Source organism: Myotis nattereri (assembly GCF_964212035.1).
Source record: "Myotis nattereri genome assembly, chromosome: 3".
NCBI lineage: Eukaryota > Metazoa > Chordata > Mammalia > Chiroptera > Vespertilionidae > Myotis > Myotis nattereri.
Genome location: NC_138077.1, coordinates 117,688,294 through 117,715,736, shown reverse-complemented (window position 1 = coordinate 117,715,736; position 27,443 = coordinate 117,688,294). Strand labels below are relative to the sequence as shown.

The 27,443-nt window shown below is 46.5% G+C and overlaps 1 protein-coding gene across 1 annotated transcript in view; it reads right to left on the bottom strand.

The window, feature by feature from the left end:
• Positions 1-27,205, bottom strand: part of SPMIP9 (sperm microtubule inner protein 9) — a 44,935-nt gene extending 17,730 nt beyond the window's left edge. Inside the window, exon 1 of the mRNA XM_081088190.1 lies at positions 27,027-27,205. Coding sequence (XP_080944316.1) covers positions 27,027-27,060 — 34 coding nt within the window. The 5' untranslated portion in view covers positions 27,061-27,205. The remainder of the gene's footprint in view (positions 1-27,026) is intronic.
• Positions 27,206-27,443: the final 238 nt, after the last annotated feature.

Genomic DNA, 27,443 nt, shown 5'->3' with positions numbered 1-27,443 from the left:
CTGGGAGCCAGAAACCCAGGAGGAGTTGGTCTGCTGCCTCCTCCTTCCTCTCTCCCATGTCACTAGACTCAACGCTTCTACCTCATCCCCCCCCCCACCCCCATCTTACCATCTCTCTTCATCCTCATAATGCTCCCTGGTTCTCATCACTAGCCCTTCTCCCTCGGATTGCTGAAGAAACTGCTCATCTCTCTCTCTGCCAGCCCCTCTCCGCCTGCTGTCCCAGGACCTTCCTGAAGCCTCCGCCTGCGCGCTTTGGGACAGGTATCTTGGCAAAGGACGATTACGATAGGCCAGACTCTGCCTGGCACTGAAGGAGCTATGACACCCTGAGGCCCACTGTCCATGGAGGTAACACCCCAGACACACTTATTTATTGCTAATCAATGAATTGACAAATATGTATGAAGAGACTGCAGAGGGTGTAATCAGACCCGAGAATAAAATAGAGTCCAACACACAGTTTCTAAGAATTGCCCTGTGAGCTTCTTAGCAGCTCTGATGCCTGAGCCTCGCCCCAGAGGACCTGACTCCGTAAGACTGGAGAGGGCAGGGGTCTGCATTGTGAACAGGCGCCCAGCCCAGCCGGTGCTCCCTGAACTGTATTTCTGACACAGTGACATCGAAGGGTCGTCCTCAGGAAGCAATGCCAAGTCCTCTGAGCCTCGGTCACTTCATCTATAGAGATGGCTGAGTCCAAGGGTGCGGGTGCCATTAACAGGATGCCAATGCTGGTTGCAGCATCTAAGGCAAGCATGTCAAACCCAAAGGATAACACCGGCCAAATAAACCAGGTTTAAGTCTATGTGGGCTGCAAAAAAACAAAAGCTTCAATTTTCATAGAAACATAGGTTTATTTCAATAGAGACATGCTGAATACAAAGGGCTGAAATAAATGAGTAATCATTAACATAAAATAATAGAACATTTTAATAAAAATTAATATTTTTCTTGAACATTAACTTACCAGACACTGAATAACTGCACAAATTAATAAGCGTAATGCAAATAAACCTATTTTTCTTGTTCTCCGAAAGCGAAATATTTCCTGGCTTGTACAAACAAGTCAGTACAAGACTAATGACGTGGCAATCAACTGCTAAAATATTCGCTGCTAGTATTAGTGGAGAGAAATGGTGCACCTGTGTGTAAGTCGCCTAAGGGAAATGAATGCAACAGGATGATAGTAATCAGTCATTAGCGAATGTTGTAGTTCATTATTGCTAATTATGTATAACAGGATATTGTAAAAATTAAGTTACAAAATTTTTATTGGAGAAACTAAGATGGTGGCATAGGTAAATACCGGGAAATTGCTGCCTCCCACAACAACTTCAAAAATACAACGAAAAGACAAAACAGACATCATCCAGAACTACAGGAAGGCTGGCTGAGTGGAAATTCTACAACTAGAAGGAAAGAAAAGCACACTGAGAGCCAGAGGAGCTGCGGAAGTAAAGTGCAGAGGTACGGAGGCTCCCGCGTGCGGAAAGGGGCTGGCACCTGAGGACGCGGCTGTCTTTTTGAATCCGGAGAGGCACAAGCTCCCGACTGCTCTGAACTCTGGTTCCGGGAAGTCTCTGGGGACCCAGGACTCATACGGGGAGAAACTGGACTCTCTGGCAGCAGGCAGAACTCTGAACTTGAGGGCAGCTTTCCCTCAGAGGTGCTTGCAGCAATTACTGGGACACTGAGATGCGCGGCCCCTTAGGGCAGGGCTGAGGATTCGCCATAGGTGCGTGCTCCACCCTTTGATTCCCTGAGACCCCGTCCCACCCAGGCTGCGGCAGAGGCTTTTGCATATTAATGCCCCAGCCCTTTGCAACCTGAAAATTACCTAAAAAATTGCAGCTGGGCCAGACAGACCCAGAACTTCCAAGAGAAGGCCCAAGGCCCCACAGCAGCTTGCATTGCTTCACAGCTGGACCTCATCTGGGCACCTCCAAAAAAGGAAGAGGAATCTGCAGTTCTCTTCGTAGCTCCTGCCGGGTAACCTCAGGCCTAGGCTAAATTAGCACCTCCTTAGATCCAAGAGCCAGTGTACCCAGTTGTCAGAGGGGGACCACCCAGATTACAACTCCTCAGATCCATAAGGGACACACTCAGGGGGCAGACTCAGTGAGCACCAAAGCCCCACTGAAGCAAGTCTTGCCCCAGAAGGGTGTCTTCAGCACAGAAGTTCTCCCACTGCAGGCACAGCTGATTCTCACTGCCAATTGGCGTGGAGGTCAATTCCTCCCAGTGATCCTACAACAATCAAGGCATAACTACAACAAAATTGTGCACAAAGCCCACAAGGGGGTGCACCAAGAGTGTCCACCTCAGGTAACTGGGGAGGCTGAGCCGCTGGGCCCTACAGGACACCTAGCACACAAAACCACTCTACCAACACAGGGAAGCATAAAAAATGCGGAGACAAAGAAACAGGTCACAAATGACAGAAATGGAGGAAAGCAAACGACTGGATATAGAGTTCAAAACCACGTTTATAAGGTTTTTCAAGAATTTTATGGAAACCGCCGATAAATTTAGTGAGACCCTGGAGGATATGAAAAAAGACCAACTAGAAATTAAGCATACACTGACTGAAATAAAGAATAATATACAGAGATCCAACAGCAGACAAGAGGATCCCAAGAATCAAGTCAAAGATTTGAAATACAAAGAAACAAAAAATACCCAACTGAAAAAGAAAAAAGAAAAAAGATTCCAAAAATATGAAGATAGTGTGAGGAGCTTCTGGGACAACTTCAAGCGTACCAACTTCAGAATTATAGGGGTACCAGAAGAAGAGAGAGGGCAAGATATTGAAAACCTATTTGAAGAAATAATGACAGAAAACTTCCCCTACCTGGTGAAAGAAATAGACTTACAAGTCCAGGAAGCGCAGAGAACCCCAAACAAAAGGAACCCAAAGAGGACCACACCAAGACACATCATAATTAAAATGCCAAGAGCAAAAGACAAAGAGAGAATCTTAAAAGCAGCAAGAGAAAGACAGTCAGTTACCTACAAGGGAGTACCCATCCGACTGTCAGCTGATTTCTCAACAGAAACCATGCAGGCCAGAAGAGAGTGGCAAGAAATATTCAAAGTGATGAATAGCAAGAACCTACAACCAAGATTACTTTATCCAGCAAAGCTATCATTCAGAATAGAAGGTCAGATAAAGAGCTTCACGGATAAGAAAAAGCTAAAGGAGTTCATCACCACCAACCAGCATTATATGAAATGCTGAAAGGTATCCTTTAAGAAGAGGAAGAAGAAAAAGGAACTCTTACCATTTGCCACAGCATGGATGGAACTGGAGAGTGGATAAATACCACATGATCTCACTCATTTGTGGAATACAATGAACAACATAAACTGATGAACAAGGACTGATCCAGAGACAGAGAGGCATTGATTGGACTGTCAGGCCTTGGAGGGAAGGTAGGGGAGGGTGGGGGTAAGGGGGAAAGATCAACCAAAGGACTTATATGCAAGCATATAGGCCTAACCAATGGACATGGACAACGGGGGGTGGGGGTGTGTGAGGGCATGAGTGAGGGGGGGGCGGGTAGGGGGTATCGTGGGGATAAGGACACATATGTAATATCTTAATCAATAAAAAATATATTTAAAAAATTTTTTTATTAAGCCCTAACCAGTTTGGCTCAGTGGATAGAGCGTTGGCCTGCGGACTGAAGGGTTCCAGGTTTGGTTCCAGTCAAGGGCATGTACCTTGGTTGCGCGCACATACCCAGTAGGGAGTGTGCAGGAGGCAGCTGATCGATGTTTCCCTCTCATTGATGTTTCTAACTCTCTATCCCTCTCCCTTCCTCTGTGTAAAAAATCAATAAAATATATTTTAAAAAAACACACAGAATTTTTTTTTTTTGGTTTTTGACAGAGGTTTATTGTTCTTTTATTATTATTATTATTTATTGCTTAAAGTATTACAAAGGGTATTACATATGTGTCCATTTTATCCCCCCGCCCTAGACAGTCCCCTAGCCTCCCCTATCCCCCAGTGTCTTATGTCCATTGGTTATGCTTATATGCATGCATACAAGTTCTTTAGTTGATCTCTTACCCCCCTACCTCCTGCCCCCCAACCCTCCCTGGCCTTCCTGCTGCAGTTTGACAATCTGTTTGAGGCAGCTCTGCCTCTGTATCTATTATTGTTCAAAAGTTTATAATGGTCTCTATTATCCATGAATGAGTGAGATCATGTGGTATTTTTCCTTCATTGACTGGCTTATTTCACTTATCATAATGCTCTCCAGTTCCATCCATGACGTTGCAAATGGTAAGAGTTCCTTCCTTTTTAGAGCAGCATAGTATTCCATCGTGTAGATGTACCACAGTTTTCTAATCCATTCATCTGCTGATGGGCACTTAGGCTGTTTCCAAATCTTAGCTATGGTGAATTGTGCTGCTATGAACATAGGGGTGCATATATCCTTTCTGATTGGTGTTTCTGGTTTCTTGGGATATATTCCTAGAAGTGGGATCACAGGGTCAAATGGGAGTTCCATTTTCAGTTTTTTAAGGAAACTCCATACTGTCTTCCATAGTGGCTGCACCAGTCTGCATTCCCACCAGCACTGCATGATAGTTCCTTTTTCTCCACATCCTCTCCAGCACTTGTCGTTTGTTGATTTGTTGCTGATAGCCAGTCTGACAGGTGTGAGATGGTACCTCATTGTTGTTTTGATTTGCATCTCTCGGATGATTAGTGACTTTGAGCATGTTTTCATATGTCTCTTGGCTTTCTGAATGTCCTCTTTTGAAAGGTGTCTATTTAACAAAATTTTTATTAAAACATTTCTTACATATCGTTATATTGGCTGGGCCACAAAAATATTCATTGTGGGCCACATGCCGCCCGCGGGCTGCGAGTTTGACATGCTTGATCTAAGGGGAAGAAGGCTGGCCAGGTCTTGTGGGACCATGGGAGGGGCTCGGAATGCAGAGTGATCTCGTGCAGCAGGGATGGTGAGGGCATAAAAATTAAACGTTTAACTTTTACTTTCTTTTCAAAAAATATTTTTTATTGATTCAGAAAGGAAGGGAGAAGGAGAGAGAGATAAAAACATCAATGATGAGAGAGAATCATTGATCGGTGCCTCTTACATGCCCCACACTGGGGATCGAGCCCACAACCTGAATCGAACTGTGACTTCTTGGTTTGTAGGTCAAAACTCAACCACTGAGCTATGCTGGCAGGGCAACTTTTACTTTCTTTTATCCCTCATCACAGCCTGAAATTTCCCCACTCGTGTATTTATTTGCTGGTTGTCCAGCTGGGTTGGGTTTGCCACCACGGTGCCCAAAAGCCTGGCTCCACAGTGAGCAGGAAGGGTTCTCCTGCACCTCCCGCGTGGCTCACCTCTCACCCACGGCCAGCCATCCTTACCTTGCTTGTTATCTTGTTGCCTTATCCGTGTTCTTGCAAGCCACCTGAATCCCTCTCTGGAACAAGGTCAGGTACCAACAAGTACATTATAATCATCAGCATCCTCTTTCAGAGACCAATTCGCTTCTTTCTTCAACTCATTCTTTTGTTAGTGTCTGTGACGCACGGTCGCTGTGCTGGGGCGTGCAGCAGATGTGGAACAGGTAAGCCAGGAAAGAGAGTACACTGTCGCTGGGTGTGCGTGAAGAAGAAAAGCTGATTTCAAAGGGTCACATGCTGCATGATTCCAGTTATACAATATCCTCAAAATAACAAAATTATAGAGATGGAGAGCAGAATAGTGGTTGCCAGGGATTAGGGATGGGAGTGCGCCTGAGGCCAGTCTTAATAGGGAAAGGAGCAGTCCTGTGTCTTGATCATGGTGGTGGCTACACACATCTGGATCTGTCATAAGTCACACAGACTGACCCCCATCCACCCACCCTCCCACTCACACACACACTCCACCAACAAATGAGTGCTGGTGAAACTGGTGGATCTGGATAAGCTCTGTGACGGTCAATTTCCTGGTATTGATCGTGTGATATAGACATATAAGATGTTAACATCGAGGCAACTAGAGATATATGGGACCTTGTTGTACTGTATTTGTAACTTCCTGTCAATCTATAATTATTTCAAGTAGAACCTTTTTAAAAAAGTTCCCTGTTTTGTGGGAGGAAGAGTAGACGTGAGGAGCTCAGCTATCCTAAGACGTGATGGAGGTTGGACAGTGTGCAGTGGGTGAGGTGAGGTGAGGTGAGTACTGAAGGGAGCGGTGAACTTTGGGGGCTACTGATGGAATTGATGGAGGGTTACAAGGAGAGGGAGTAAAAGAGAGTCAAGTATACAAGGTCTTAGACCTTAGTAACTGGATGGATGGAGGTGCCACCATTTACTGAAATCGCAGAGGGTAGGGAGAGCTAGATTGTGTGGGTAACACATCCTTTTTCCTTGTTGTTCATTGTAAAAAGTTTACATTTAAAAAATCCTTAAACTATTCACATGCAGTTTAATGACTGAGTCTAATGCATTGTATGTGTATAACTGTACCCAGATCAGGCCCCTGCAGGCTCCTTCCAGATTGCAAATGTCCCTCCTCACAGAGGTCGGGAGAGCCTGGTTTTCAGAGTACTGCCTCCTGGACCTCATTTCAGGTCTATCCCTCCAAGTATGCACTGGTTACGTTCAGCTTGAGATGCCATGCGACATCCAAGTGAATGAATTCAAAGAACTCTAAAGTCCCTTCTAACCCAGGGCAGGCTTGTGAGCATGGCCCATTCTTCATGTAGTTCAAAGCCATTCCTTCTGGAGGCCGGAAGGAGAGGCATCTATGACAGCATCATGCACACTGTGATATAAATATTCAAAGTCACCCAGCGGTATGGCTCAATGCTTGATTGTCAACTCATGAAACAGGAGGTCAGGGTTCGATTCCTGGTCAGGGCACATGCTTGGGTTGCAGGCTTGGTCCCCGGTAGGGGGCATGCAGGTTTCTCCTCATTGATGTTTTTCTCTCTCCTTCTCTCTTCCTCTCTCTGAAATCAATAAAAAATATTTTTTAAAAAAATGTGAAGTAGATGGTAAAGGCTTCAGAACTTGCTGCAAAGATAACCTGCTTGCCTTGCTGTTTCCTTTGCTTCATTTGACTACTTTTGAAGGTTTAAATATCAAATTCATTTCTATATGTATTTCCAGAAAAATAACTTGAAATAATTCAATAGATCAATGGGGGCACAGAACATCAATTTCTGCTGACGAATATGTTCTCTTCGTTTCTAGGACCAGGAGATGACAAACAGCTAAAATGAAATGTTGTTTCCACCCTGGCTACCCCGGGATGGGAGCCCTCTCTCCAGTTCCCACAGCACTAGCCTCATAGGAATTGCAAGGCCCACCCCCGCGGCCAAACGATAGTGCCACTAAGACTGCAGAGAGAGCATTGCTGAGCTGGGAAGACTCACGGAGTCCAGGGCCCTACTGCTAACTCAGGATGCTGATTGGGCAGAGGCAAAGCGGGGCCTGTACAGCAGTGTGGGGAGTCCGTCCTGCAACTCCAAGGCAACTTCATTAAAATTTCCTTCAAACAAACCATCCCCTGATGTGAGCCCCCCCCCAAATGCTGAAGGTTAGCTTCCTCCTTGAAGTGCTCTGACCCTCTCCCCGCACAGCTGCTAAAGCTTCCCCCCCTCGGGTTCCTCCAGCACACACACGTACCCACGGCTTTCTATGTGCCAGACAAACCTAAGAGATCTCTGTTCTGGGTCCATGTCAGACATTTTGGGAGAGCTGAGTGATCTACAGAAGGTTTCCTGGGCCAGGGAGTTTGCTCCTCCCTTCCCCACCCCCTGAGTATAGAGGGTCTGGGGAACACTGGTGTGGGCACATCCTGAGGACCTGCCAGGGAGTGCAGTGGGTACAGGGAGATCCTTGGAAATGAGTCTGCCTCTGCCTTCCCTAACGGCTGACCGTGGGCAGCTTCCCTCCGGTGGCCACAGCTGTGAAGGAGGGCATTTCCGCACCTACTTCCCAGGGGCTGCACAAGCGCTAGTTCAGATGAAGACTTCAGGGCGGGGCCGGGCAGGCAGTGAGCACCTGTCCACGCGTGCTACTTAATATGTAGCATTGAGTACCAGGTGCCAGACGCTGCAAACACCCTGCAAGGCTCCCCACCTCATGACCCTCCTCACACAGGCACGAAAAAGATCCCATTACCCAGCCCACCCTGCACATGAGGACACCGAGGCTCAGAGAATGAAGTCAACTTACCCTGAGTTGCAAAGCTCATGAAGTGCCGTCCTGAGAGTCAGACCAAGTTGACTCCAGCACTGTGCCGTGTGCCCCCAAACACCACTGCCGAGTTCAGTGCTGGGCTCTGCTAGTGGGGTCGGTAACCAGCTCTGTGTGGCCAGGGCACTGTCCCCACCCCCTGCTTGGTCAGAATCCAATTCGAGCTGCAGCTGAGAAAGCGAAGGTTGCTGATGGCAGTGCCCATTCTAGAGGGAAAAGTACATTTCACAGACCACTTACTGACTTTGCTTGTTTAACCTAAAACAGCGGATAATGCCCCTTACTAGACCTTGATGCCCACAGGAGGCGAGAGGAAGAGACTGCAGTCTCTCCCAGGCGCTTCCTGTGCATGGTTGTCCGTCTCCTGCTTCACGGGGGACACAGCCGGTATCTACGAGCATTTCTCCAAGCCAGAAACCGTCCTAAGAACGCACACGCACGATCTGTTCAACCCTCACTGTTCTGACATGAGAACCAGCATCGCTATTCCGGCAGGTGAAGCCATTGTCCAGTCACGCAGCATCCGCAGCGGCAGGACCACTCTGGCTCCCCAGGTCTTGATCATGACCCTGCAGCATGGCCCCAAGAAACATGTGTGCTCTGGGCACGTCGCCTCACATCTCATCAGCAACTATAGAAACCACGATTACTTTCTTTTTCTTTCTTTCACTTACTGCGTTATATCCTACTCGTGGGTCACATTTGGTGTGAAAGCACAATTCTTGTGATCCCAAAACTCACTGGACTTGCATTTAAAACTACGGTGCTCATTGATGAACCATAATCCGAGGGCTATTAGCAGTCATTTTGAACATTTCCCCTTAATAGGTAACAACTCATTGGCAATGTTTTTAAAAGTTTCCTCTCTCTCCCCCCCTTCCTCTGACTTGCATTTTATAACTCTCTCTGTGTCTCTCCCTCGTGCACACATATACCACATACAGTCTCATAAACTCTCATCCATCTTTGTTTCTTGTCATCAGAGTACTAGTCCCTTTCGTATATTCTGTGTCTCAAGTCAATGTTACCATAACAAACCACTCAATCTCACAAAACATAAATTAAACAAAACATTAGCTACATCATTTGGCTAAACTGATGCCACAGCTAAATTTGCAGACATTTAATTTTCAAACTGAACTTGCCTTTGAACTGACTTGTAGATTTCCTGCAGAATGGTCAGCATCGCTATAGTTCTCCAGCTATCAAACCTGGTCCGAATGCCCTTGCTACAAAAGTAATTGACTTGTTTCCCTAATAGAACTACAAATTGTTGACACTATAGTCATCTTTCTTGGTTACTGTTTCCAGGGGATTTGGATTTAAAAGTGCTTCCCAAGAAATAAGTAACTGAATAAAAGTGCTTTTCACATATTTCACTTACAGCATAATATCTAATTGGTGGGTCCAAATTGAATGTCAAAACAGAATGCTATGATCCCCAAATTTGCTGGGCCTGTATTTAAAATTGAGGCGCTAATTGATGAGCTATAGCTCTGAGAATTTGCCACTGGTATGATCTTTTTTTTTTTAATATATTTTTATTGATTAAGATATTACATATGTGTCCTTGTCCCCACGTTACCCTCTACCCCCCCCCCCCGTTGTCTGTGTCCATTGGTTAGGCCTATATGCCTGCATGTAAGTCCTTTGGTTGATCTTTCCCCCTTACCCCCACCCTCCCCTACCTTCCCTCCAAGGCCTGACAGTCCAATCAATGCCTCTCTGTCTCTGGATCAGTCCTTGTTCATCAGTTTATGTTGTTCATTGTATTCCACAAATGAGTGAGATCATGTGGTATTTATCCACTCTCCAGTTCCATCCATGCTGTGGCAAATGGTAAGAGTTCCTTTCTTCTTCCTCTTCTTAAAGAATACCTTTCAGCATTTCATATAATGCTGGTTTGGTGGAGATGAACTCCTTTAGCTTTTTCTTATCCGTGAAGCTCTTTATCTGACCTTCTATTCTGAATGATAGCTTTGCTGGATAAAGTAATCTTGGTTGTAGGTTCTTGCTATTCATCACTTTGAATATTTCTTGCCACTCCCTTCTGGCCTGCATGGTTTCTGTTGAGAAATCAGCTGACAGTCGGATGGGTACTCCCTTGTAGGTAACTGACTATCTTTCTCTTGCTGCTTTTAAGATTCTCTCTTTGTCTTTTGCTCTTGGCATTTTAATTATGATGTGTCTTGGTGTGGTCCTCTTTGGATTCCTTTTGTTTGGGGTTCTCTGCGCTTCCTGGACTTGTAAGTCTATTTCTTTCACCAGGTAGGGGAAGTTTTCTGTCATTATTTCTTCAAATAGGTTTTCAATATCTTGCCCTCTCTCTTCTTCTGGTACCCCTATAATTCTGAAGTTGGTACGCTTGAAGTTGTCCCAGAGGCTCCTTACACTATCTTCATATTTTTGGAATCTCTTTTCTTTTTTCTTTTTCAGTTGGGTATTTTTTGTTTCTTTGTATTTCAAATCTTTGACTTGATTCTTGGGATCCTCTTGTCTGCTGTTGGATCTCTGTAGATTATTCTTTATTTCAGTCAGTGTATGCTTAATTTCTAGTTGGTCCTTTTTCATGTCCTCCATGGTCTCACTATACTTATTGAGGGACTCATTAAATTTATCGGCGGTTTCCATAAAATTCTTGAAAAACCTTATAAACGTGGCCTTGAACTCTATATCCAGTCGTTTGCTTTCCTCCATTTCTGCCATTTGTGACCTGTTTCTTTGTCTCCGAATTTTGGCTGCTTCCCTGTGTTGATAGAGTGGCTTTGTGTGCTAGGTGTCCTGTAGGGCCCAGTGGCTCAGCCTCCCCAGTTACCTGAGGTGGACACTCTTGGTGCACCCCCTTGTGGGCTTTGTGCACAGTCTTGTTGTAGCTATGCCTTGGTTGTTGCAGGATCACTGGGTGGAATTGACCTCCAGGCCAATTGGCAGTAAGAATCAGCTGTGTCTGCAGTGGGAGAACTTCTGTGCTGAAGACACCCTTCTGGGGCAAGACTTGCTTCAGTGGGGCTTTGGTGCTCACTGAGACTGCACCCTGAGTGTGTCCCTTATGGATCTGAGGAGTTGTGATCTGGATGGCCCCCCTCTGACCACTGGGCACAGTGGCTCTTGGATCTAAGGAGGTGCTAATTTAGCCTCGGCCTGAGGTTACACAGCAGGAGCTATGAAGAGAACTGCAGCTTCCCCTTCCTTTTTTTTGGAGTTTGGAGGTGCCCTGATGAGGCTCAGCTGTGAAGCAATGCAAGCCGCTGTGGGGCCTTGGGCCTTCTCTTGGAAGTTCTAGGTCTGTCTTGCCCAGCTGCAGTTTTTTAGGTAATTACAGGTTGCAAATGGTCAGGGCATTCATATGCAAAAGCCTCTGCCACAGCCTGGGCGGGGCAGGGTCTCAAGGAATCAAAGGGCGGAAAGAGCAGCTATGGCGGAGCCTCAGCCCCGCCCTAAGGAGTCGCGAGTCCCAGTGTCCCGGCAATGGTTGCAAGCACCTCTGAGGGAAAGCCGCTCTCAAGCTCGCCCGCTGCCAGACAGTCCAGTTTCTCCCCGTATGAGTCCTGGGTTCCCAGAGACTTCCTGGAACCGGATTTCAGAGCCGTCGGGAGCTTGTGTCTCCCTCCGGATTCAAAAAGACAGCCGCGCCCTCAGGTGCCAGACCCTTTCTGCGCGCGCGCGCGAGCCCCCGTACCTCTGCACTCCACCTCCGCAGCTCCTCTGGCTCTCAGTGTGCTTTTCTTTCCTTCTAGTTGTAGAATTTACACTCAGCCAGCCCCCCTGTAGTTCTGGATGATGTCCACCTTGTGTTTTTGATGCATTTATCAATTGTTGCGGGAAGCAGCAATTTCCTGGTGTTTATCTATGCCGCCATCTTAGTTTCTCCACTGGTATGATCTTTACCCAAGGTCCCTTATGTGCCGCGGGCTCCATGGATGTCATCACTAATTCTCACAACAGTCCTGTAATGTGCCAAAGCGCTAATTTTACAGATGAGAAAACCGCATGCTGGAGAATTTAAGTCCCTCGCCTGGGATTATGCGGCTAGGAAGTGGCCCAGGATTTGTCTGATTTAAGCGTCTGCTCTTTGCCGGCTGCTGCGCCGCCCCTCTGGCTTTGCTTTCAGTTTGGACTCAGACCCATGTTTACAGTGTATCTCCATCGGCAGGTGAAAGTGTCCACTTCACCCTTGATAAGGACTGCATTCACTAAAGCTCCTCTCTTCTTAAACTTGAAGCTAATGAAGGGGATTCACTAAAACTCCTCTCTTCTTAAACTTGAAGCTACAGCCGAACTAGTAGAGAATATTTTATTTAATGTTAGAATCAGTAAGGAATTTAGCAATTGTAGAACTTTTTTAAAAAAAACCTCAGCATGTGATTAGTGTCAGATTCCAAATTGAAAGTATACAGCATACATTCCACATGCCTTAGATTATTTTTGTCTATAAGAATCATTCCAAAATGGATAATGAAGTCCAAGATTTTCTACCGTTGGCCCACTTTTGCTCTGTTAGGTGGCATAAACCTGTCCGGAACTTAGACACCATGGTACTCACCAGCCACCTGCCTACACTGAAGGAAAAGCAAAGCCAGACCTGGCCTTTCCCATCAAGAGATAATTAAGCAACAGGATGGTTTCAGTTTGTGCTGAGAGTCACACTTTCCCTTTGATCTGGACTCAGCTAAGGTGCACGCTGTCTCAGGGGTCATGGGAGAAGAGGGGCAGGGCAAGAGAGAAATTTCAATCCACCTTGAAATGCGAAGTGTTTGCTTTTCCCCAGACATCTCGTCTCACTTCCTTCCTAGTGAAAACTGACCCTCATACACTTAGGAAGCTGGCTGGCATTCCTCAGCTGCTTTCCCAAACTTCAAGAAGCTCGAAGCGAGTCAGTGCTCTCTGAAATGAGACATCTGTGGTTCTGAAACAGTTGTGAAGTTTGCAGGCTTCTCTGTAGTAAAGTTTCAATCTTTTGGTACCAGAAGCAAAATGCAATAGCTCTGTACCACTGAAACTCATCGTCATCATCACAGCTTCTGTTTAACCCTCAATTACACATCCCTCCTCTGTCCCTTCCTTGTGAATATTAGCATAAACCGACCCCACGGACACACCTGGCAAAAGAGGGCTTTGCCTAACCAGAGACCCAGGGGAAAGGCTAATGGAGTTTTTCTAGTCTTAACGCTTCCTCCTTATCTTTTCTTTGGTCTCCCTCCTATGACTGCAGACCATTGGCAATGCAGAAAAATGTAACATTCTCTCTGAATGTCTTTGTGCCCCCAATTGCAAGGCCCTAAGGCCCAGTTAATTTCAAAGTGATTAGCCGGAGCAGAGATAAGCACTGGGAACCAGAGCCACTCCCCCAGAAATTCCAACCTCACCCTTGTCAGTTTGATTAAGTCGAAAGTACTTTTCAGATCAGAAATCCTGGCAGCAAGAGAGGCGACGAGCACCCTGGAAGCAGTGTAGACAAAAGCAGTGGGCCTGGGGCGGCTGCTCTGAGTCATCCCGCCCTGCCCACAGTGAGCGCCTCTGCTCAGAGATGAGGCTTTGTTTTCAAGAGTAGAAAAGACTGTTTGAATCTCCTGGGCTTGCAGCGGCTCCTGGATCTCTCTGGACAATAGTTGCCATCGATAAATGTGGGAGATGGCATTCCTCTCCAGGGTGGCAGGACGGGAGGAAGGGGGTGGCGGGGCGGGGGGGGGGGGGCACTTGGGGGGGGAGTAGCTCTCTGGGAAGCGGCAGGGCTCTGGGGAAAGAGACTGGCTCCTAGGGGCTCCCTCTGCCACTCCTTTACCCAGGAGCTGGGTAAGTCCACCTGGAGGGGCAATTTGGTTGTGCCATTACAGCATGTTACAGTATATCTCAACCACAGTTTCTTTGTGTTTTAATTGAGGAAAACATTTCTTTTCTCTTCATGGTTTCCATTGATCTTAAGATCGTCACTGTCCTGTCCTCACCCAAATCCTCGGTCCACCCGAGACTCTGCCTCAAGCGCGCTCCTGAGTTCAGTGCTTACGAGCTCTGGCTCAATGCACCCTCTTGTCACAGTAGCCAACTGGAGAATTTGTCGCTTTTAAGCTACCTGGTCCCTAGCACTGGTCAGACCACAGCTCAGTGTTGGAGAGGGAAACACAGATCCACATTCGTTTCCATTTTAAGACTGGTGTTGGGTGTTTCTGTGGGCACATACAGATGTTGGAGGACATCTGGCTTAGAGTTTCCCTCATTTAAAACGTGATTCTTGAGATCCCAACTGTTTCCCTGACATTTTTTATAAAAGCTTATTTTCTTTTTATTTAAGAAAGATTTCAAAACTATGTGTAGGAAAAACATCTGAAAGAAATCACCAAAATATTAAAAGTTGTATTAGGATGGAACTATGTGTTGTTTTTCTTTCAACATTTTGAGTATTTTTTAGAGTTTTCTATAATAAATGCAAATTCATTTATAATATTTCACTTTATAGACTTTATTTTTAAAGAAGCAGTTCACTGATGATTTGAATCAGTGTTAAGTATTTAAAATACACAAGCCTCCATTCTGTCCAGAACTCTCTCCCACAGACTCTCCTGCTCCATTTCCATGAGCAGCATCCTAATATCAGGTATAGACTCAAATAACCACCACGAGAAGTTCTTTTTTCAATTGAATATCGTATCTTTACTATTTGTGAGACATATTGCATTATATGAGGCCCAAAAAGGACTTGGCCCAGCTTTAAATGACAGCTGAGAAGATGCCATGCAGACCACTCCTGGAGCTCCCAAATCCCGTTCTCCTGCTGGGCTTGTTCCTGGATTTGAAGCTGCCCAGTATGTATTCAGTAGCATATAACATCTGCTCAACATAATACTTAGAAAGATCTCTGCATTAGTGGCACTCGCATAGAACAGCAGCAGTCAGAAGCTGCCGAAACACCCCAAGAAAGGACAAGCTCAGCTGAGCATGGAGAAGCGCTGACGGCTGCCTGCCCCCAGACAGTGCGACTGTTTTTCCTCTCCCTCGCTGCAAGCTGTCAACGTATTCTGTGGGTAAACACAGCCCCTCCTCTGGTCATCTACCTTCTTTCACTGTTTGGTTTGTGCACAGATTACTGCCGATTGCTCGTGAAATGGCCCAGAAATCTGGCCCAGAAACTTCAACAGGCATTAAAAAAAAAAAAAAAATCAAGTGCTAATTTAATTGCTATACAATGCAAGATATTGTCTCTGTGTCTTCGTATGGCTCCCGATAGATTCCAGATGAGCTGACAAGGTCTCACAAACAAACAGAAAGACCCTGCCTTCTTACAGCTTCTAACCCTCTGACGCATAAGGCTCATCTTGGTCTGGTCCCAACTCAGCTTCCCACCTTCGCAGGCTCATCTACTACTTCCATTCATCCCACTAAATGGTTCTTTTTCCCTGCCAGCTGCCATCTTTTTGTAAACCTCTGTGCTATTCATTCTGTCCCCACGCCCACCCTTCCTTCTTTAGAGGCCACCCTGCTCAGGGCACCTCCCTGGAAGCCGCCTCTGATTGGCCAGCCTGTCACTGCATTGTCTATGTGCCTGGCTCCTGTCCCATGTAGGCTGAGACTCTATCAGGGACCTGCTGGCACTGGCGATGCCAAACGAGTCCTTGCTGCTGGGATGTTAAATGAAAGCTTATTGAATTTATGTACATGTATTTACTAGCACAAGAAAAATTTTAAATATCCTTAGTGCTCTGCATTTGGCAGTACCCTCTCCTCACACCAATTGCTCCTTCTCAGCATCTGCTCTGACAGGTGGGACTTCTCATCCATCCTAGCATCCGGGGAACCGGTTCTGGAAAATGTTTTTTCTCCTCTCTGAGCCTTGGATGTAATTTGTCCTCTTCATTTGTAATTTATCCTCTTCATTTGACATCTGCCTTCTAAGGTTGAAAACATTGTATTTTATGATACTCAGTGCAAGCCCTTTTACCCAATCTATGTATTTTGGTATTTCTTCTTTCAGGCAAGAGCTACATTTTTTATTTTTTAATATATTTTTATTGATTTCAAAGAGGAAGGGAGAGGGGAATTGAGCCCAGAGCCTGGAACCCAGGCATGTGCCCTAACCAGGAATCGAACCATGACCTCCTGGTTCATAGGTTGATGCTCAACCACTGAACCATGCTGGCTGGGCAAGAGCTACTTTTTTGTTGTTGTTGTTAATCCTTACCCACGGATATTTTTTCCATTGATTTTTAGAGAGAATGGAAGGGAATGAGGGAAGGGGACACACACACACACACACACACACACACACACACACAAATTGGTTGCCTCCTCCCCCGTCCCCCAAAGGGCTGGGGACCAACCTGCAACCCAGGTAGTGCCCTTGATAGGAATCAAACCCACAACCTTCAGTGTGCAGGCGTCACTAACCATGGAGTCACACCAGCCAAGGCCAAAAGAGCTACTTTAAATGTCTGAAATGTGAATACATATAAATGCCCATACTTCACAATTAAAAGTCAGACACTATCAGATTGAATAAGAAAACAACTATATGTTGCCTACAAAATCCCCACTTTAAATGTAAAGGCACAGAAATGGACAGCAACCTTCTCCTTCTGCACCCCATGAACCTCCTGCATAGCTGCAGAGCCCGATGGAGCTTCTGGTGGGTAAGCAGATGCTGGTGCCGCTGGCTGCCTCGGCCTTTCTGGCACAGCTTGCTGCTTGCCGCCCCAGTGACACCCCAGTTTGTCTGTGGGGACCCACTTGCACTTCAGCAGGCTGTGGTGGCCTCCTGAAAGAGTGCTGCTCCTGCAGCTGCAACCTGATCCTCTGGACCCTGCTGTGTCCCCCTGCCAAGCCCCACAGGGATGTGTGGGCCTTGCCAACCGTGCTTTCTGACAACTTCCCCAGTACATCACCTAGCTGCAGTCTGCCCACCACTGCCAGGGAGCTGGCAGCCTTCAGAGAGGCCAAGCGTCACCAGCTCCTGATCGCCCTGTCCACCCACAACCCTGCTGCCCACGGGGCACCCCTTCAAAGGTGCCCAGCAAGTGGAAGTGAGCCAGGTTGGTGTAATTCTGTGAGGTGCCCAATCCTCCTTGTGCTGTCCTTGTGACCAGGGACCTCTCAGTCAGGTCCTGCTCTGAAACTTCCCTGCATCCTCCTCCTCAGAGGCCCCCTCCCCCCGCCACTGCACCGCTCCCCACCATCCCCAGGCCAGGCTACTCTCTCCTCAGCCCCTCCATCAGGCTCAGCTTTAGAAATGTGCAAAGCCTACTGGCTTTAAGTATCCTCCCAAATTATCCCTCCCCAAATTACAAAATAAAATTCAGAAAACATAAACCTTTAAATCACCCACCCACACCCACTCCCACACACCTTAAAACTGATTATTTTTTCAGAAACACCATAAAAGCAAATCCATATATATAAAGGCTAATATACTAAGTGTCTGACCATCCAACTGGTCCCTATGATGTACACTGACCACCAGGGGGCAGATGCTCAATGAAGGAGCTGCGGAGCTACAGTGACTTGGCAGCGGCAGTTCTCAGGTGACACACCCAAAACCAGAGAGGAGGGAGCCCGATTCCTCGCTGGGCTGCATGATTCCACCTTCAGCAGTGGGTTATGTTGTTGCTGGGGCAACAACAGATTTTGATTCAGAAAAAAACATGCTCACTTCTTTGAAAACAAGTGTTGAAATATCTTAGGAATTTACAAAAAGGTATATGGGAATAAAGCTTCCTTTCTACTTTGAAAATTTGTTGAACATCTGTTCCCTCCCATCTCTGGCTTTGAGAGTGCTCTGCTGTCCTTGCCCCCGAGCGTGGGTTTGGTGATCAGTCCAGTGTGTTAACAGACAGTGACATCATCTGGAAGGAGGAATGGTTCTCAGGTTACTGTGAAGATTGACTTAAGCTTCAAGAGAGGGTTTCAGGGCAGACCTGCTAAGGTGTGGGGATGCCATTACAGCTAAATCAAAGGTAACTGTGAGGTCTGGCAGGCACCTGTCAACAGGTAAGGGAAGGAGGAGTCCATGAAGGAGCCTGGAGTCAGGATTACCTTCTCCAAGCTTTATTTTTATTTCAGGTGAAAAGGTCAGACAGAAAAGCCATTCGCAGAGGTCTTTATTTATGGTTCTCAGAGGCCTGGTTGGAGACTTGTCCTGAAGAAGAAGGATGGCTCAGGTGGGACCGGGTTCCCAGCGGCTGATGATGGACTGAGGGCCTCGAGCTTTGTGGAAGCCCGCTCTTAATGAATGAGCAGTGAAGTTTGCAGGCACAACATGAGGCCCGTCCTGTGGCCTCCTGTGCAGAGAGCTGTGTGTTCCCTCCTCCCCACCCCCTCCTTGACCACCAGTCGCTGGCCTTGCCGGACAGGTAAGGAGATAAAGCATCCCTGACAGCAGGCGTGCTAGGTGATGTTTCCCACACACTCCTCAAATGCTCAAAAATCAGTAACATGTTTGAGTCAAGCCTTCTCTTGGCCCAAGAATAAGTCCCTATTCTTTGGACAGGTTATCTTCCCCACCCAAGTGCAGTGCTGAGGGAGAGGTGGCCGGAGAGGAGCAGGGAAGGGGAGACCCTGCTCAAGCTCCCCTGCTCCTCTGGACCTCCTCTCCCTCCTCGCCCTTCAGCCTTCAGCTTGGATCCCTCTCCTCCCCAGTCTGATTTCAGGGTCTTCTGCTGTTCTGCTTCCAGCTGACACGGTGGGGTGGTAGAGCATGGCCAGGGTGGGCACAGGCAGAGGGCGGGCGGTCAATGTCTTCTTTGCCAACTGAAAGCTACAGGGTCTGAGACAGTCTCCACCTCGGGGAGCCGGACTCCGTCCCTGTGAAGTGGGGTCGGTAACGCCTGCCTCCAGAGCAGTGCAGTGGAAAGTGTTTTGCCTCCGACTCATTGCCTGGCCGTCTCACTCTCATCCTGCAGAGCGGCCTGCCCTTGCCCACTCTACCCAAGGCAGCCCTCACTCCTGCTCTTCACACAGAGAAGGGGCCTGGTCTGGGTGGGCCATGGGCCTGGCTCACAGAAGCAGCTGCATAGTACCTGTTGAAAGATGCAGGGGGAGGCCCGATGGCTGTGCCACCCGTCAGTCAGAGGGGCACACATCACAGCCACACACCCTCCCATCCCACACGTTTTATTAGGAAGAGAGAAGTTGCCCCGATAGCACTAAAGGTAGCGTGGAACAAAAAGGCAGTCAGGAACAAAAATATGAGGATGTGTGTCAAGCATTCTCCTTCTTTGCTCAAGAGAAAAATGTAGAGGGCTCCGTGGGCCAGGCAGTGGCTTGATCACCTCTGCGTCCCTGCATCTCACAGAGGGCCTGAGGCAGATGGAGGGAAGCAAATGACAGGGAGATCAAGGAACCAAGTCGGTTTTTAAAGACTCATTCCCACCGCTCTTGTTGGCCTCTGAAGGGTAGGTGAGCAGGCCAGCACCCTGGCTGCCTGGGGTCTGGGAAACTCCCACATTCCATCCACAGCGAAACTCTACTAAGTTATTAACTGGTAACTGATGTGTTAGGAAATAAAATATACCCATTCCAAAAGACATTTCTCTTTAGTCTGATGATTCTTTTCATTTAAATATTTTTAAATTGATTTGAGAGAGAGAGAGAGAGAGAGAGAGAGAGAGAGAGAGAGAGAGGGAGGAAGGGAGAGGGAGAAACATTGACAGCTGCCTCCTGCACGTCCCCTACCAGGGATTGAGTCCTGTGATCAGGAATCAAACCATGACCTCTTGGAGCACTGGAGGACACTCAACCTACCAACACACTGGCCAGGGCTATTCTGATGACTGAAAACAAGAGATTTTAGCACATAATTCAAGAATGTCCCAATGGTCAAACGAGTGGAAGTGATAGCTCAGAACAGCAAATGTCCCCAAGACACAGTTGAAAACACTTTTTTCACCCCCACAAGGAACTTCAAACTCACTAGCAGCCCCTCCCATGCCCGCATTTACACGGACCTTAATTTATGACCTCTGCAAATTCCCTTTCACCAAGTAAGGGAGCAGAGGACAGAAAGACAGAGAGGAGCTATCACTTTTGTCTTGTCTTACACAATATCTTGCAGGGAATGGTGGTGAAGCTACAGAGTAAAATGTCCTTTAGTAGGGAGAAGCGGCTGGTAACTCTGCCTCTCACTGACCACTGCTGAGCCTTTCTCTGGATTGAGGACGCGATAAGCTGTGGTGAGTTAGTGCACACATTCCGAAGCTGCAGGGACCCTGACCATAATGCCTCCGTCTCAGTTCCCTCATCTGTAACCTGCAGTTGATAACAGAAGCCACCCTTTGGCTGAGACAGTCTGATGAGTTACTAGGTGGGAAGCTCGTGGAGCAGGGCCAGCTGAGCAGCCAACAGCACTGCTGTTATCCCCGCTCTCCGGGTTCCTTTCTGATGTGGCCGCAAACATCTCTCCAGCAGCCTAGAGTCTAGGCCAAGGGTGGGCAAACTTTTTGACTCGAGGGCCACAATGGGTTCTTAAACTGGACCGGAGGGCCGGAACAAAAGCATGGATGGAGTGTTTGTGTGAACTAATATAAATTCAAAGTAAACATCATTACATAAAAGGGTACGGTCTTTTTTTTTTTTAAAGGCCCGTTTGAAATGAATAAAACTAAAAAAAAAAAAAAAAAGACCGTACCCTTTTATGTAATGATGTTTACTTTGAATTTATATTAGTTCACACAAACACTCCATCCATGCTTTTGTTCCGGCCCTCCGGTCCAGTTTAAGAACCCATTGTGGCCCTCGAGTCAAAAAGTTTGCCCACCCCTGCGACCAACACCAACCTATTGTCTTACAGTGATGGGGACAGAAGTCTTAAAGTGAAGGTCTCCGCAGGCTCCATTCCTTCAGAAGGCTTCAGGGGAGACACTAACCTGTCTCCTGCCTCTTCCAGCGCCTACAAGTCCCCTGGACTCCTTCCTCCGTCTTCAAAGCACATGACTCCAGTTTCCTCACACCCGACTGACCCCCCAGCCTCCCGCTCACGCGGGCCCTGTGGCTGTTACATCATACCCACCTGGACGATCCAGGGTCGTCTCCCATCCAAGGACCTTAATTTATGACCTCTGCAAATTCCCTTTCACCAAGTAAGGGAGCATGGTGCCCAGTTCTGGGGTCTGTGGGCATCCCTGGGGAACATTGCTTTACCTGCCAAGGTCTCTTGACAGCTTGACGGGAACCTGTGCCCGAGTTGTACAGTATGAGATGACACTTTAGTGCTTGGTGAACACAGTGCTCACAGTGATAGGGCGATGATGTTGACGAAATGTCTCACTGATGTAAGCCAGGTTGGTTAGAATGTCATTTAGTCTTCAAAGGCTGATAAGTAAAAATACTATTATGCTTATTACACACTTATTTCATTTGTCAAATATTAATTTCCTATTGTTTACAACATGTAGTCAACTGTAATGTTTGTTTAATTTTAAAATGAACATGTAATTTAAAGAGCTTTGATCTTTGCTGTTTCCTGAAATATACTGGCTTGCCTTAAAGCCAATGAACTCATGCTGCGTATGCCAGAGAGTGAAAACATACTTTTCAGAATTAATCACTCACCCTTCTGTGCTCAACCCAAAAGCTGCTGGTGCCTCTCTAGAATGAAGTCACCAAAGTGGGTCTGTGGACCAGGGCAGTCTGCAGCCTGTTTTTTCTAGTTTCCAAGGAGATAGCCTAGGAGCTTATACTAGACTGTAAATCCACCAGGCACTAAGCACTCCCTCTAGTTCATCCAGTATGAGTGTGTGAGTGTGTGAGTGTGAACGTGTGAGTGTGTGTGTGTGTGTGTGTGTGTGTGGTGTAATTATTATCCTTTTTAATAGCAAGACTTTCGCAATCACATTGTGCATCACTATCGCCAGGCTTGTTAGGGTTTGATGACAGTCTAACTAACTGAGCTACCCAGCCAGGACTTAAAAATTTTTTAATACAAGTTTGCAGGTGTCTTGAAAATTGACCAACAACAACAAAAAAGAGGACTCAGCATCATTAGTCATCAGAAAAATGCAAATTAAAAGCACCAGATACCACTATGCACACATGAGAGTGGTTACAATGAAGACCATCACAGTGCTGGTGAGGATGCCAGCAACGGGAACTCTCTCACCCGCACCAGGGATGTGAGCTGTAGCCCACTTTGGAAGAATTGATAAGTTTCTTAAATTTAAACATCCACCTGCCATTCTATTCCTACATGAATGCTCATAGAAGCTATATTTGTAATACCCCAAACTCGAAACAGCACCAATGTCCATCAACAAGTGAATAGATAAACAAATTGTGGTAAATCCATTGAACTGGACACTACTCAGCAATAAAATAATAAAAAGGAGTCAACTATGGAGCTACTGAAACACATTAACACAAACAAATTTAGAAACAATTATGCTGAGTGAAAGAAGCCAGAATTAAAAAGTGTACATACTATCTGACTCAATGTCTATAAAGCTCCAGAGGGGTTAGCAGGCGGGGAGGGGTGTTGGGGGGGCAGGCAGGAGGGAGGGGCTAGAGAAGCAGGAGGGGTCATTGTGTGAGGGGAGGATAGATAAGTCACTCTCTTGATTGTGGTGACAGTTCTTGATTGTGGTGACAGTTCATTGCATACTTATGCCCAACTTACCAAATTGTACCCTTTCAATATATGCAGTTGATATCAGTTATATCTGAAAATTTTGAAAAGAAAAGAAAAAGAAGGGAAAAGAGAGAAAAAATCAGAGGAGAGGGGGAACAATGGGAGAGACAGTGGCAGGAGGAATAACAAAAGCAGATGCAAATACAACACATAAAATCTAGTCTCCCAAAAGCAGCCTGTCCAGCAGCTGCCACTGGGCCTGCAGTCAGGAGGCCGCACTCTGAGGCCCAGCTCTGCTGGTCACTGGCCCTGATCCCATAGGCAAATCATGTACTTAGGGCTGTTTGGAGGTTCAAAGGGGATGGATGGGAACATTTTCTTCTGTAAAAACCCATATGAATGTTTGCAGCAGGGACAGGGGTAGTGGTGGAACCTGTCCTAGATGTTATGCTAATTAGTGGACTCCAGCTTCATGGTGACATAGGACAGTCTTGTCCCAGGTCCCCTGACCACCTGTACAGAGATTCTGGGTCTATGCTTTTCGGAAATTAAACTCCCACTCCGCCAGGGCTCCTCCCTGGGACTGCTGCAGCAAGAATCCGGCCGTTTTCGCTTGCCACGTGGATTTGACCACGGATGTACAGACACTACAGCATTTCGGGGACCTGGGGCATCCCCTACCACAAACTCTCACAGGGAAAGAGAGAGAAGCTGATACAGTAGGTGTCAGTGTTCTGCATCGCTCACTGCTGAGATGCGATAACCCAGAACCGCCAGTTGTTTTACATGTTTCAGATTTGCTATTAGGACTGCCAGCTTGTTTCACTTTTTGTCATAATTATGTGTACTATAAAATAAAGAATGTGATATATTAGTGCATTCCAGTAATAAAAGGTGTGCCCTACATCAAATCCAAATCTGCTCCCAGTCTACTAACACAGCCCATGACAATACTAAACTCAAATACTGGCCAGTTACAATTCACAGAGCCCGAGTCCCTTAAAAGAGACTTCTCATCAATATTTTTCCCATCAGCATTTTTAAGAGATAGACATTTAAAAAAATATTGTTTTATTGATTTCAGAGAGGAAGGGAGGAGAGAGAGATAGAAACATCAATGATGAGAGAGAATCAGTGATGGGCTGCCTCCTGCACGCCCTCCACTGGGGATTGAACCTGCAACCCAGGCATATACCCTGACCGGGAATGGAACAGTGACCTCCTGGTTCACAGGTCAATGCTCAACCACTGAGCCACCCAGGCTGGGCAAGAGATGAACATTTTTAAGAGATGAGCATTTCTACTGAAAGATGCAGACCTACAATTGTTAATTTTCTCAGTTTGCTTTTTTTTTCTTTGTGATTTGGAGATGGTTCTTCTCAAAGTTGTCTCTTTTTTCAGACATCTCTAAAGAAATGCTCTTGCCCTTACAGAAGAAGCCAGTCTGGCCTCCCTCCCCTCCCCTCCGCTCCCCTTCCCTTCCTCCCTCTCCCTCTCCCTCTTCCTCCCAACTCAGGTAGGGGTATCAGGACCATTAGAGCTATAGTCCAGGCTTTGATTAAATAACAAACTAGTTATTATCTCTGAAAACTCTGAATTTCTCTGTAGTCTGGAGGTACTGTATAATTGAGATATACTCGGAGAACCAAGATGGCGGCATAGGTTAACGCCGGAGTTTGCTGCTTTGAACAACTACTTCAAAAGTGAAACTAAAAGACAGAACGGACATCACCCAGAACCACTAGAACGCTGGCTGAGTGGAAGTCCTACAACTAGGAGGAAAGAGAAACGCATACGGACACTCAGAGGAGGCGCAGTGCTGAAGTCAAATTCTGAGGTGCGGAGTGCGCGGAGCGGGCTGGCGGCGGAGGGCGCGGTTGGCGTTTTCAATCGGGAGGGAGTTGCAGACTCTGAGCTCCAGATCCGGGCGAGTCTTTAGGGACCCAGACTCAAACGGGAGAAGCGCGACTGTCTGGCTTCGGTCAGAGCGAGTGCAGCTTTCTCTCCGAGCTTTGCAGCGGCTGCTGGGACTCAGAGAGGCAGAGCCCCTGGGGACAGGACTGAGAGCCGCCATAACTGCTCTCTCCGGCCCACCCTGTTGATCCTGTTCGACCCGCCCCGCCCAAGCCCTGCACACAGGCATTTGCCGGATAGCCTCAGGCAAACGCCAGATTAGCAACTCCCTAGAGGACAGAAGTTCTCTCACTGCTGACACAGCTGATTCTCATAGCCACTTGGCCTGGAGGTCAAACCCTCCCTGGAATTAGCTACAACAATCAAGATTTAAATATAAGACCACGAACAAAGACCACTAGGGGGTGCACCAAGGAAGCATAACAAAATGCGGAGACAAAGAAACAGGACAAAATTGTCAATGGAAGATCTAGAGTTCAGAACCACACTTTTAAGGTCTCTCAAGAACTGTTTAGAAGCCGCCGATAAACTTAATGAGATCTACAAGAAAACTAATGAAACCCTCGATGTTATATTGGGGAACCAACTAGAAATTAAGCATACACTGACTGAAATAAAGAATATTATACAGACTCCCGACAGCAGAACAGAGGAGCGCAAGAATCAAGTCAATGATTTGAAATGCGAGGAAGCAAAAAAGACCCAACCGGAAAAGCAAAATGAAAAAAGAATCCAAAAATGCGAGGATAGTGTAAAGAGCCTCTGGGACAGCTTCAGGCGTACCAACATCAGAATTATAGGGGTGCCAGAAGATGAGAGAGAGCAAGATATTGAAAACCTATTTGAAAAAATAATGACAGAAAACTTCCCTCACCTGGTGAAAGAAATGGACTTACAGGTCCAAGAAGCACGGAGAACCCCAAACAAAAGGAATCCAAAGAGGACCACACCAAGACACATCATAATTAAAATGCCAAGAGCAAAAGACAAAGAGAGAATCTTAAAAACAGCAAGAGAAAGAAACTCAGTTACCTACAAGGGAATACCCATACGACTGTCAGCTGATTTCTCAACAGAAACTTTGCAGGCCAGAAGGGAGTGGCAAGAAATATTCAAAGTGATGAATACCAAGAACCTACAACCAAGATTACTTTATCCAGCAAAGCTATCATTCAGAACTGAAGGTCAGATAAAGAGCTTCACAGATAAGGAAAAGCTAAAGGAGTTCATCACCACCAAACCAGGATTATATGAAATGCTGAAAGGTATCCTTTAAGAAGAGGAAGAGGAAGAAAAAGGTAAAGATACAAATTATGAACAACAAATATGCATCTATCAACAAGTGAATCTAAGAATCAAGTGAATAAATAATCTGATGAACAGAATGAACTGGTGATTATAATAGAATCAGGGACATAGAAAGGGAATGGACTGACTATTCTTGGGGGGGAAAGGGGTGTGGGAGATGCGGGAAGAGACTGGACAAAAATCGTGCACCTATGGAAGAGGACAGTGGGTGGGGAGTGAGGGCGGAGGGTGGGGTGGGAACTGGGAGGAGGGGAGTTATGGGGGGAAAAAAGAGGAACAAATGTAATAATCTGAACAATAAAGATTTAATTAAAAAAAAATAATTGAGATATACTCTTAATATATCTGCTTGGTAAGAGAGAACTACTCAATTGTATTTTCATAGTCTCTGCGTGTTATTATTTCTAGCAACGACATTTTCTTTTTCTTTGTAGTGGAGATTCAGGTACAGTAGTCTTTTCTCCAATTAATAATTAGATTTTAATTCTGTAAACCAACTGCATGCAGACTTGGATTCCTGGGCTCCACATTTAAACTATGTATGGCAGAGCCCTGCTTACTTAGACTCAAGTAATTTCTTCCTGTGCATTTGCAAATTATTATCTGAAACTAATCTTATTTATCACTGGAATATGTTACAAAGTTAACTGAGTACTGCTTATTCACTTTGTTGAAAGTATTTATTTAGAAATCAACTTTAAAATTTAAACCTGGAATGATCTAAGCAGGAAAAATGGCTTCAATATTCCCCATTTTATATAAAGTCTTTATAGTAAAATGGCAGGATTAGTAGGAATGAGCAAGAGTAGAGAAATGGTTGATAACATGAAATTTTGACACACATCTGAAAATGCCCTTTTTCTACAGAAGGACCGCGATCTGCAGCAGAAGGGTCATTATCAACTAAGCCATGATGCATATTTTGTAGGTGAAAACAGTTGAATAAAAGCAAACTGCAACCTTCAGTACCATCATCAATTACAGGCTCCTTCAAGGATACGCTGGAAATGAAAAATAAACACCCCTTACCTTTCAGAGAAGCGGATATTTTTGAAAGCTGCATGAACACACCTGAGGCGGTAGGGCGCTGTCACCCGCTAACTGATTAACAACAGCACTCCAGCCAGCACTCAATCAGCCAGCGCTGCGCCGCCTGAGAGAGCCTGGTGTCAGCGTGTGAGCGGGGCACAGCAGCCCGGCCCTTCCCCGCCGTGAGCACGAGGACCAGGGAGGGAGGGCTGCGGGCGGTCCGCGCGGCGGCCCGCGCCCGAGCATCTCTCCGAAAAGGGAACTTCTAACGCCACGGACACCCGCGGTTCTTTGCACCCCGGACAGAGTGCTGGCCAGTGGCAGGCAGCTCGCTTCCTTTACCGCCTCTCTCAGGCAGGACTGATTTCAACTCTTTACGTAGGTAGGTAGCTACAGAACCAGCTTTGTGCTGAGGAG